Consider the following 12504-nt stretch of genomic DNA (forward strand, 5'->3'; position numbering starts at 1 on the left):
TCTTATTTATGTGAATGAATTTGAATGAATAAAAGGTGTTATTTTTCTTATGGTGTCTTTGGAAAATGTCCCAATATCTGATTCTTGACCCAGCCATGTAAAATCTCATACATTTTTAGTCTTGGAAATTTGAAGTGGCTGATGTATTATTAGCAAACATGGTTTCAAAATTTAATTGAGTATCCCTTTTTCAAGAAAGATCTTTTTCTACTGATTTATTTTTGTTTTTGTGCACAACAAATAAGGTGTTGTCAAACATAGAAAAAGAAGATAGGGCACCCAGGAAAGCAAAATGATTAATATGTACATTTTGTTTCAATATGTTAATACCCCCAATTGAAGTGCAAACAGATTCTAGAGTGATGCTGCAGTCAGTGGAAATAAGATGATGTACCTGTATTCTTACACGTATGTATATTTATTCAATCAGCAGTAAAAAAGGTTTACAATCCTTGACAATCTACAGTAATAAGTGGCTGAACTACTATACAATGAAAATCCCCCATACTGTACACTAATTCCTCTAGAAAGACAAAAATAATCATCATAGGCATTGAAAATTATAACTTTGCTGCATCACAATGTTGCTGTTAATCTAATTAATTTCATTCCTGCCTGTTCTGTGACCCAACATATTAAAAAGTGTAAAGGATAACAATCCAAGTTAAAAATGTTTGTAATTTATTATAAAAGAACAGCGCATATGAATATGAAAGTTCTAATGCTCTGCTCATTAGAAGAATTTATTAAAAAGCATGATAAAACAGACGATTTCAAAGGACATAATTGAGTAAAAGTGTATTTTTATGTAGAACATGTTACGCGGTAAACGTCGAATCATATAAATCACATTTTACCTGGTAGTTTTCCGTTTTTAATTCAAAACATTATAGTTCAAAACCACAAAGAACAAATAAATTCTAATTTTTGTAATCAAAATGACATGATCTGCGTACATACTCTACATAAAAGACAATTGATCCCTTTAGGTTTATGAAGATAACGGCTCAGAAGCTGTCGGGTGACAGCTAATTTTCTGTAGTCTCTTTGTGCCCTGAGGCTACTAATGGATGCTTGTTTTCAAGTATTATTGGAAAAAATTAAATATATACAAAAAGAAGGCTGTCATTTTTTTTTGCCTATTTGCATTCCCAACTGAATGCAAAACAATACTGCTTAGAATAAATTATATTTTCTTAAAGTAGCATTTTATGTTTGCCTCCCATACAATTAAAAAAATAAACAAACTGCAGTGTACAGTAGCATATTACATTATTCCCCCAGGTAACATGATATACCCCACTATAACTTAGAATAACAGAGGATTAATTGGCAATGTTGGCGCCAAATATCACAACACAGTACAGATATAGCAGACATTATTGCTCCCATTAACGTTAAACAAATAACGAGACAAATGGCATGTGCGCTATGAAAGGAGGAATCCGTTACCATTTGTTTCAGTTCAGCTGCGTCAAATCTAGAGTGAAATATTTCTTCAGATTTGATGCAATGCATCTCATTAATAATGTCTGCTATAACTGTATATTCAAACATAAAGTAATATTGTGAGCTGATATGCCCTGCTGATCCACAGTCAACTTCTGGGTCACCAAGGGTTGTCACCACACAAGTTAAATATGAAGAGGGCACTAGAGTATAAGTACTTTATAATGTAGAGAAAGTTAGGTTTTCAGGGCTATAGAAGTCAATTGAAACTCAGTATAACACAACTTTGCAGCAGGTTCATCATCATCGCAGTAGGATTTTTACATCAAAAATGAATTGTTACTTTAAAATGCTACACAAACTAATTTTTAAAAATGGGTTTGGAATTGTGCTCACCATTGTTGCATGTGTCCTTTGGGAAATTAAAATCTCTGGAGGTGGTAAGTATATATACTATAAGTAAAAAGAGTCTTGGTGGTTTCAAGTGTTAACATCAAACTCCTCCTAATAATATCCATATTGGGTCACTGAAACAATTTAGTTGGGTCCAGGACAGTTGACCAACGCAGATGACCCAGGGATTCTGGGGGATTCTGGGCCATTTTGGATAATGCCGGTAACTGCATGCAGATAACTGCAATTATTGTGTGTGTTTGATCTTTCACTGACACATAAGTCACTTCTTCAGATTTATGATACATAAATCAAATATTTACAGAACTATATGCAATAGAAACATCAAGTTTTCAATGGGGATTTATCACAGCAATTTGACCTCTAAAAGTACTACTGCATGTGTCAGTTACCTGCATACAAAACTAGGGCCAGAAGTAGCTCTACAAAAAATGTCCCAGTGAAAGGCTTTTTTTTTTAATACCAGATCTATTATTTGCCTACATTTTGCAGTTGGGAGATTTTAATCTATCACTCTCTAGTAGAATTACAGTACATTAAAAGCAAATCTAATGTTCTGTCAACTTTAATACAGTACATGCCTATCAGTGTTTTATTTTTTAGGTGATGCTATACATTTCTGTTGTATTTCAACAGTAAGTGTATTCATTTTGTCTGTCCAGTATTCAGTGTTTTCTTGTAACTGAGCAGAAAGTTCTCCAACACGTTGTATCCAGTATGATTTGTCTTCTGAATCCTTCAAGACTAGCTTTTCCAAATCTCTCCTTAAAGCTCCTTCTGTTGCTTCCATTTGGGATATGTTGTGAAGCTCTATTTGAGGCCCAGGGTTCAAACATGACACATTTTTAGGCTTGCAGGACATTACATCTTTAGGTGGGGGCTCCTGCTGGATCAAATCTTTCTGCTCTTGTTTAAATTTTAGTTGAGCAGAAAGATTAGAGATAGTCTGATTGCAGGTCTGCAAATGCAGCTCAAACTTTTTACATCTTAGCTTTTCATCTTCTATTTGCTGCCGTAAACATCCATTTTCTCGACTTAATTCGTTCAACTGGATTAGAGAAAGATACAATGATTATCTGCTTTGTTTTAACATATTTTGCTAATATGAAACACTCTTCTGCACATGCCCCTTAAAAATAAAATAAAACGGAGACATACCTATGTATGGTATGTACTTATGTAAGTATGTATGCAAGTGTGTGTGGGTATATATATGATATATATATGTTATATATATATATATATATATATATATATATATATATATATAGCAAATGGAATTACTGTGTGCTCATTTGCATGTCTTAGACAGGTCTGCAACCCAGCCTTTCTGCAGCCCGGGATTCTGGGAAATGACATGCAAATGAGCACACAGTGCCACCTTTTGCTTAAAATCCATTTTGACATGGACCCCTATAAGTATGCTTTCTGCATTGCACAGCTTTTCAGCACAGTCTGGTTTAAGATGCACAGCCAGTAAACCTACCCACAGACAGCTGTTTCGACCTTTTGGGTCTCAACAGTGTAAGGCTGGTTATACTGGCTTTGCAATTATATATATATGTCTGCTATAACTGTATATTCAAACATAAAGTAATATATATATATATACACTCATCATTATACAATATATGTAGACACTAGGAAGCCCAGCTAGTGGTATATCAGATTTAATATAGCGAAAATTATTTTACAATTATTTTTTTTATTTAAATATAGCCTTTGTATGTGCTGGGTGATTTGATAACTTCATACAGTCTAAACGTAGGAAGTTATAAAGATTAGTCATTAACTATAACTCAAATGCTATAGTTTGCAATTTGAGTGTTAATTAAAAGACATTCATTAGTTTTAAAATGATGAAATGCAATCTATTGAAATCCAGCTCTAGAATAATGGACAATAATCTGCAGTGCATAAAGCTTTCTAGGTATTTGACATGATTAGTGTGCAGAGCGCTAATACTTTTTCCTTTTAGGAAACTTTCAAATAGTAATAATTGGAATCAATTTTGATGCCACTTATCTTCATCTAGAATTAAAACACAATCTATTCATCTTTGCAAGACAGTTTCTAGTTCCATTTATCACTTTCTAACAGCCACCCTGGTAAGACAAGGCTCTCACTGAAAATTCACAAATTAATAACTTGCATGGTATACATGGTTGCACTGTAACTCTGCTATCTTTATTGCCAAGATAATTGTGAACCAAAAAAAATTACTCATGTTCGGCACCATGGAACAATACCAAAAATATACTGTTGTGTATTCAATTGGAATACATCTCCTGAGAACACAAAATTATTTTCATAAAGAATAACACTGCAAAGAAGCAGAGGATATATATGTAACTATGTAATATGCAATGACATGCTGTGAATAATGTATTGCATATGCAACTATCATTATTGTTAGAAAAATATCAGGTCTATGTTTATACTAAAGGAAACAGCTGCGAAGAAAGAAAGAAAAGATGACATAATACGAACTAGATCTTTTATTTAGTATTTTTAAACCATACATATGGTGCTACTTTAAAAATGTTATTACCACAGGCACACATCAGATAGCAGATGCATTGGAAATATTGTTAACCCTTTTGTGAAATTAAAGCGATGGGCAAAATAAACAACTACAATTAGTATGCAGCCACTCAACCATGGGTCTCCTGTGCTTGTATCTGGCACTATTCAATGAAATAAGTGTGGTTGTTTCTAATACTTCCTTCCTCCATGTTGGTGATATCAGGAATACGTTAGGGACAAAATATCTGATGGTTAAGATTCAGGAAGAAATTTACATAGAAGGGGATTTTTAATTTTAGCCATTACAATAATAAAAATATGCTAAATAAGTACTGCTTGCAGCTAAAAATCTCCCATTTAAATATGAAATATCTCTCAATGCAGGATAGGTGTTAATAATTGATACACACTACACCTGCTACCACTGCTTTCTGAGTTGTGTGCCCCTTTGGCACCAAAGGTGTTAACTAACATCGTTTCTGGCACACTGTTCATAACGATCACATAAAAAGTAGGACTGCAAGCAGCTTAGGTAATTAAGGCACAGTATCAATGAGATAGTAAACATTAGCGACCTTTTTGCAGCTAGGACTGAACATGTGGATTATGCAGGGACAATTTAGTTTGCAGTGCCATGGCCATTTTCTGTCTATTAACGGAAAATGAAATGAGATATTTCATTATTATTTAGTATGAAAATTCAGTAGAGAAGTTGCTGAAATTACTGCTGAATTTATACTTGAGTTACTACACTCATTATTTCAAACATCTTGGTCTGAATCAATATCAGTAATGATTCATTCTTTTGATTAAGAAGTGACTCCATCTGTAGATGTCAGATAATTACCAAGATGACCTATAATGAGAACATTTCACAACTCTCTGACTTAACTTTCTTATTCCCTCAACAGTATAATGACTTCCTCCAAGAGCTTTTTATAGTGTGCCTATGCTCCTGGGGTTTCTTTTCATGATCAGTCACTATCAATGCTACTTGCTCATTTTGTTTCCTTGGTCAAATAAATATTCTTACTCTATATAACAAAAACTGTGTTTGGCCAAGGATTGCTATTATTATTTTTTTCTGTACAAGTATTACATTTACTTCTAATGCTCAGTAATACAAAAAGCTGTATTAAAACACACGACAGAGCACCATTTTAAATGATACAGAATATGCTTTGTTATTCAGTTAAGGACTCAAAGGGGAATTAATCTCTGTTTTATTATATAAAATATTGAAATAAGAAATGTAAGATATTCTTTTGATCTATACACTTGAGGATATGGAATTTAAAAGTTTGTGAAAAGAAATATGAACTTTCACTGACAGGTTAGCATAAACCATGAAATTTATTGCAGCAGCAATGTACAGAGAGCACTTTGTAGCTGTCAGATATGTTACTGTGTCTCTTGATATTCTTGAGCTGTTTCTGGGGAATAATAGCATTGCACACCAATGTCGTTCTCTATGTTTAATGTCAATACATTATTGTTCAAATCATTTGTTTTCCATTTTAACACTTTATTCAACAACTAAGCATGTAAGTGAATAACACAAAATGTTAAATCACAGTTTTACTTTATCTTTAGTTCTTTGCAGAAAGTAAAAAAAAAAAAACCTATCAAAAGAAGACAAAGTGCAGCTTACCTTGTGGTTTAAAAAGTGAATGGATTTTATGTTGGCCTTTAACCTAGTGTGCATATCCTCAGTAGATGCCAGTTTCTCCTCCAAAAGGTTAGTCTGCTCATGCCTAATGCAATTAAAAGACATACTCTGGTCAAGCAATACATCAATAGAGTACACAATAATAGTTACTAACTGAAGCTTTAGATGTGAATAATCATTATATCTACCATACACTACTTTCCAGAGATGCTGAAGCACTTTTTAGAAAAATATTAAGAAATAAACAGAAAAATAATCTTTCAGAGACACAGAATATCACAGTATAATCATCAGGTTGAGTAGCACTGTGATTCTCAATACATCTTTATTATGTGCATGAGCCTACCCAGCCCTCACTTGTTTTGTCAGCAAATCACATATGACATTTAATTTTTTTCTTTGTTCACCCACCAAGGTCCAAGTAGAAGCATTAGGTAATAGATTGCAGTGTCGTGTGTAATGTAACAAGAGTTCAGAAAATTACAGAATTATGGGACTCAACTAGAGATAACAGAAAATGTAAGTAATCATCCTATGTAAAACAGATGTTATTTTTATAAAGGAAAACATTTCATATACATGACCACATTACAAATTATTTTGTAATATATATTTCATATATGATCTCACATAATTAACAAATATCCCACAATTGTTTTTTTATATACAGTAAACCTCCATTTTCATATGCTTTTAACTCAAAAATGGGTTTGAGTTGAAACTCTTTAAGCCTTCAGGCCTGAGTTTTTTTGTTAAACCATTGAATAACCAGTACCCTATATTTTGGACTTTTCCTTAGATAACAGACCGATGAATGCTATCAAAGTTTTAAAGAATGCTTATTTGAGGCGACTTTCAAAATGCACAATTCAAGATGATGCCATTATCAAGATATTTATGGCCATATTTACTAAGCAAATAACCAATCAAATGGGATACTAACATACACAACGTTTGCTAACATAACCTTGTAGCAATTTGTTTTTCTCTATACAGAGACTACCTTTGTCTCTAACAGATATATTTCCGTATTCATTTTTATTAAGAAGTCTATAAACTTTTTGCTAGTTTCCCAACAAGAAATGGTTTCTGTATTTATTGGGCTTATGCGGATTGTTACATAGTTACATAGTAGATGACGTTGAAAAAAGAGATATGTTCATCAAGTTCAACCAATGCTAAATTTAGATGACAGATACGTATCCTATATTTGTATTTACATTATAATGATCCAGAGGAAGGCAAACAAAAAACCCAAGTGAAATATTATCTAACAATGTCTCATAAGGGGAAAAAATAAATTCCTTCCCGACTCCAATAATGGCAATCAGATTACTCCCTGGATCAACTTCTGTCCCATGTTTACTTATTTGGTATATCCCTGTATACCTTTCCTTTCTAAAAAGATGTTCAGCCTATTTTTTAAGATATCTATTGTATCTGCAATCACAGTCTCCATGGGTATTGAATTCGATATTTTAACTGCCCTTACTATAAAGAACCATTTAATTTGATGCTGGTGTAATCTCCTTTCCTCCAACCTTTAACAATGGCCCTGTATCGTTTGTACCTCCCTCTGGATTAATAGTTCCATTGAAAGGTCCTTATATTGACCTGAATATATTTGTATATAGTTATCATATCCTCTCTTAGATGCCTCTTTTCTAATGTAAATAAATCTAATTTAGCTAGTCTTCTCATAAATAAGATTTTCCACCACCTTTATTAATTTGGTGGCTCTTATCTGCACTTTTTCTAGTTCCATAATGTCTTTTCTTATGAAGTGGTGGCCAAAACTGTACTCTATATTGAAGGTGTGGCCTTACTAATGCTTTATACAGTGGCATCATTATGCTTATTTCCCTTCCATCCATACCCTGATTAATGCAAGATAAGATATTATTTGCCTTTGCCACTACTGCCTGACATTGGCCACTATTATTAAGCCTGCTGTCTATAAGCACTCCTAAATCCCGATTCATCAAGGATTGACCTAATTTTACCCCATTTAATTAGTAAGTCGCCTATTTATTCTTGTTTCTGAAATGCATAACCTTACATTTATCTCTATTAAACCTCCACTGCCAATTACCTGGCCAAGTTTCCAGTCTATCCAAGTCCTTCTCTAGAGAAATTAAATCCTGATTTGACTACTGTGACAGAGTTACTGACTCAGTAGGCTGGAATGGAGGATATGTGTACCGTCCAGCATTCAACCAGTTAACCTATTTCTGGAGAACTGCATGCACCTTCAGCCGAATTAAGCAGGATGAGAGAGAGAGAGAGAGAGAGAGAGAGAGGGAGAGGGAGAGAGACGGAGAGGGGCAGAGGGAGAGAGACACGGTTTTCCCCAGAGAAGGGGGGGAGAGAGATGTGCTCCCCAGCTGCGGAAGCTGGTAAAGAGGACCTACAGAGGAGTTCTCTGGGCTCAACTTGGGGCTGAGTACCCCTAGGAAGAAAGGAGGAGAGACTGTGCTGAAGCAGGGATGTCTGACAGATAAGCAAAAACACTTTATAGTTGTATGCAGAGACTGTGTTATATTGTTGCATATGCCAGGGCATGTTTTGGCTTGGGAACCAGCTTAGCTGGCCACGCAGTTAGTGAGAGAAAAAGCTATGGTGTAGTTAGCTTCCCTAAAGGGAATAGGTGTTTTTTTTCTATGATTTAGTTTTCTTAAAGGGACAGTGCACCCGGACTTTATTTGGTTGTGGCTAATAAACCACTACAGTTTAACGTTTCATACTGTGTCTAGCGTCTTACTGACCCTGCTGCAAGGCCGCCCTGCCACACTAGCTTACACAATTTAGTGTCATCAGCAAATATGGAGACTTTTCTCGCTATACCAACCTCAAGGTAATTAATAAACAATTGAAAAGTTATAAATATTTCTAAAAGTACTTTCATTATTAGGGTTAATTAAAAACTTTTTTAGGGGAGGAATTTCACCTTTGTCCATATTTATTATATAGGGACAACATTTAATACTGTCTTTTATCATGGCTGCGGGGTTAATAAACAGTCCAAATTTGAAAGCATCTCAAATTATAACCATACCAAGTGTCATGAAAAGTGACATACAGTATAACAATATGTAATTAGACTCTGATTTGAGGTCATGGTGTACTGTTATTGATTAAACAGCGCATAACCAGAATTTTAAAACATGAGAAATTGTACAAATAATATACCGTTTAAAATGTTGCATTCACATTGACAACAGGACACAATTTTATTTAAATAATAAAATAATCGTATCAAATATGAATAAGGTTGATGTATATTATTCACAAATAGGTTCAAATGCAGTCATTACATAGAATCAAAGAAGAGTCAAGGCAGATTGCACCCAAGCATGCAGATCTGACAGCATGTCCCTGTGACAGACACAGACAGCTTCAAAGTTCCTTGTAACTTGCCTGTGGAGTCTGTCAAGAGAGACACTATTACAGGATAAGTATTATAAGAAAATTCAAGGATAGTGCTAATGGCAGGATGTGTAGTACTTAACACATCCTTGTTTGTAATTGTATGAACAAGGGCAAACATATTTGTGATGAAATATGCATTAGATAACAGTAAGAAAGGTTGTGATGAATCCTCGAACAGCTTACTGACAAACTGATTTGAGTTGAAGCATTGTTTTGCAAACGGGAATCTTTTATTTAAAAGTTTCACCAATGTAACCAATATGACATCAGCGTCCTGTAATGTGTTTTTGGTTCCTCTGGCACTAGAGAGGTTAAGCATAAGAAACGGGGCAACACATTTCCCCTTTCCCTTTTGAGTGTATTTGAATGAAATCCGTGAAATACTTTCAAACCCTTCCATAACTGTACACAGTTATTGTTATTCATGTTCTATGACACTGTTTAAATCGGACTCCAATAAACTTATGGTGAGTAAAAAGTGATCAGCACTTTCAATCAAACATAGTACAGCAGGCAGCATACTGTAGGCTTTAAAAAAAGAAATACAAATGAACATACAGTACTGTGTGTAACCTTCCAATTTTGCAGTTAGACATGCAAACATTTTCCCTATCAGGGATAGCACCGAATCTTTAGCCTGCTGCATAAAGAAACATGCACAGCCAAACTTGGAATAAGGAAGAAAAAAGTAAGACACTCATTCAAGGACAGCAATGCCTATCCATGTAGACAGACCAGACACACCAGTTTGAAATTTGTTGCTGGCTGTAAATTAGGAAGCAGGAATCATGGCCTGGTATTCACTAAATATTGTTCCCTCTGAGAATTTTCTGTCTCCTTCTTCTCACTCTGACTGAACTCCATATTTTCTTTCATTCCTCTATTGATATTTTCAAACCCATCTCTTCTTCTCATTATCTTGTGTAATTCCATTTATTTTGAAAAAAATAGCATATATTAAAAGCTTATAGATAGCTGAAATCATATGTCCAGTTGAACTTAAACAGTAATAGACAGCTTAAAAAAAAAACACATCAGCCAAACTAACTGTTTTTTTTCAATTATTGAGACTTGATAAAGAGTTGTATCTGTGCATCTTGCCCCATTTCAGTACTCGACCAATTACTTTTTATCTAAAATGATTAAAAGTTGAATCTAGTCTACTGTATAAACAATAAATCTGCTATTCTGTTGATTTTAGATTGCTTCTATCTTTGAAAGTCATTGGACGGCACACCTGGTGGGAATTAACAAAGAGCGGTATGAGAGGAGAGGGAAAAGTAGGGAAATCTTGTTTTGTAACTACTGTACCAGATAACATGTACTACTTATTAAAGGATGGTTACAAAATGAACCAATCCTATGAGCTTTGTTTATCAAACTAATAGTGTCTAGATCCATATTTTTGCACATTTGTTTCTATATTGGTACCCATACAGTAGTTTATTTTGGCCATTACCATGCCAGCCCATGAGGCTATTTAATTGTGTAAGATAATAATAAAAATATTAGGTCATATTCGAATCTGCATGGGTAAAATACCGAACCTTCACTCTGTGGTAATTTAATTGGTATTGTTTGAAATAAGTATAGGAATCTGGCAAAACTATTTATTTTTACCATAATAATTCGGCATATGCACAATAAGAGTAGCTTATCCCGTTCTTTAGGGTCTCTTTTGATTGTTGTCAGTAATGATGGGTTGTTTGCCTGAAAAAGTCTGTCTGGGTGAGGGGTAATATTTATTCCTAAATATTTTACATGTGGAGGATTTCAATTGAAAGAAAACATTTACTTCAATAGAGAAACTGTGTTAGGGGGTAATGAGATATTAAGGGTTTCTGATATTGATGGGTTCATTTTAAAGTTAGAAACTGCACTAAATTCTTTAAAATGTTTCATTTCATGTGGCATAGAAATAATAAGATTTGTTAGTATTTGAAAATATAATTTTTTGCATGTTTGTTCCAATCTGATTTCCTGAAATATTTTGGTTAATTCTTATATCTGCCAGTGGTTAAACAAGGATCACAAAAAAATAAAGGGAAAAGAGGTCATCCCTGTCTTGTCCCATTCAAAATATTAAAAGATTTTGACAAAGAACCATTTAGCTTTATTATAGCTTTGGGGTTTTTATATAACGCTTTGTTAGAATTGAATTTGTTGATTGCTCTAATTTGATTACATTTCAGAGAGGATTTACTTGAGAAGCTGTCAATTGTGGGATAAAACATTAAATTGAAGTCTCCCCTAGCATAAAATAACTGTGTTTACATTTTTTTAAACATATCGTTTCATCTAGAAAATGTTTTCAAATGTGTTTCCTGAACATAAATAGTGTCACCTCTCAATTTGTTGAATTCTCAAAGTGCAATCTTCCTTTTTCTGAAAGAATTCCAATCTTTGATGTTCAAATAGATTAATTTAAGAGCCAATAGTTAGTGTTAAAGAATATACTGTATAGAGTAAATACTCAATACTGTACATAACTGGCTCGTTTTGTTATGAATCCCAATGACATTATTCACTAATTACTTTTATAAAGAATCAATGTAACTGTGATATGAATATTATCAAGACTTAAGTGTAGTATTTGTAGTATAATACCCTTAACACATTAAAAACAGTAGTAAAGGATAATAATAAAGGGAATAGCTTGACAAATCAAACATGCATGTAAAAAAAACAAAAAATCATAAACACAATTATTAAGGCTTTGCAAAGCCATCCACCAGAAAAATTGCCCTTGTAAATATGAGTGAAAAAATATGATTTGCTAATTCAAAGTACAGAAGCACAATGTTTGCCGTTTAATATAGTGGTAGATGGAGAAAACAAATGACCGTTCAGAGAACCAGTCCACATAGGAAATATATATACTTATCAATGTTGTGCTATAGAAATAATATTAGGAATCTTGTTTCGGAGCTAGAAAATAAACGCAAGATTCAGTATGTAAATACTAAACTTCCAACTTTTTCTTGCTTCAAAAAATGTTTGAAACCCAGAATTCCAAC

General features: G+C 33.7%; 1 protein-coding gene across 4 annotated transcripts in view; it reads right to left on the reverse strand.

Moving 5' to 3' along the window:
- Positions 1–314: 314 nt before the first annotated feature.
- Positions 315–12504, reverse strand: part of LOC142482964 (uncharacterized) — a 760779-nt gene continuing 748589 nt past the window's right edge. For 2 of the 4 annotated variants that reach the window (XM_075583087.1, XM_075583086.1), the window contains 2 exons: positions 6041–6143; positions 316–2911 (listed from right to left, as the gene is read on the reverse strand). In XM_075583087.1, the coding sequence (XP_075439202.1) occupies positions 2456–2911; positions 6041–6143 (559 nt within the window). In that variant the 3' untranslated portion in view covers positions 316–2455. Of the gene's footprint in view, positions 2912–6040; positions 6144–12504 lie in introns of all 4 variants that reach the window. The other 2 variants (XM_075583088.1, XM_075583102.1) reach the window with 2 other exon arrangements.

The sequence above is a fragment of the Ascaphus truei genome, chromosome 2 (genome assembly GCF_040206685.1).
Source record: "Ascaphus truei isolate aAscTru1 chromosome 2, aAscTru1.hap1, whole genome shotgun sequence".
NCBI lineage: Eukaryota > Metazoa > Chordata > Amphibia > Anura > Ascaphidae > Ascaphus > Ascaphus truei.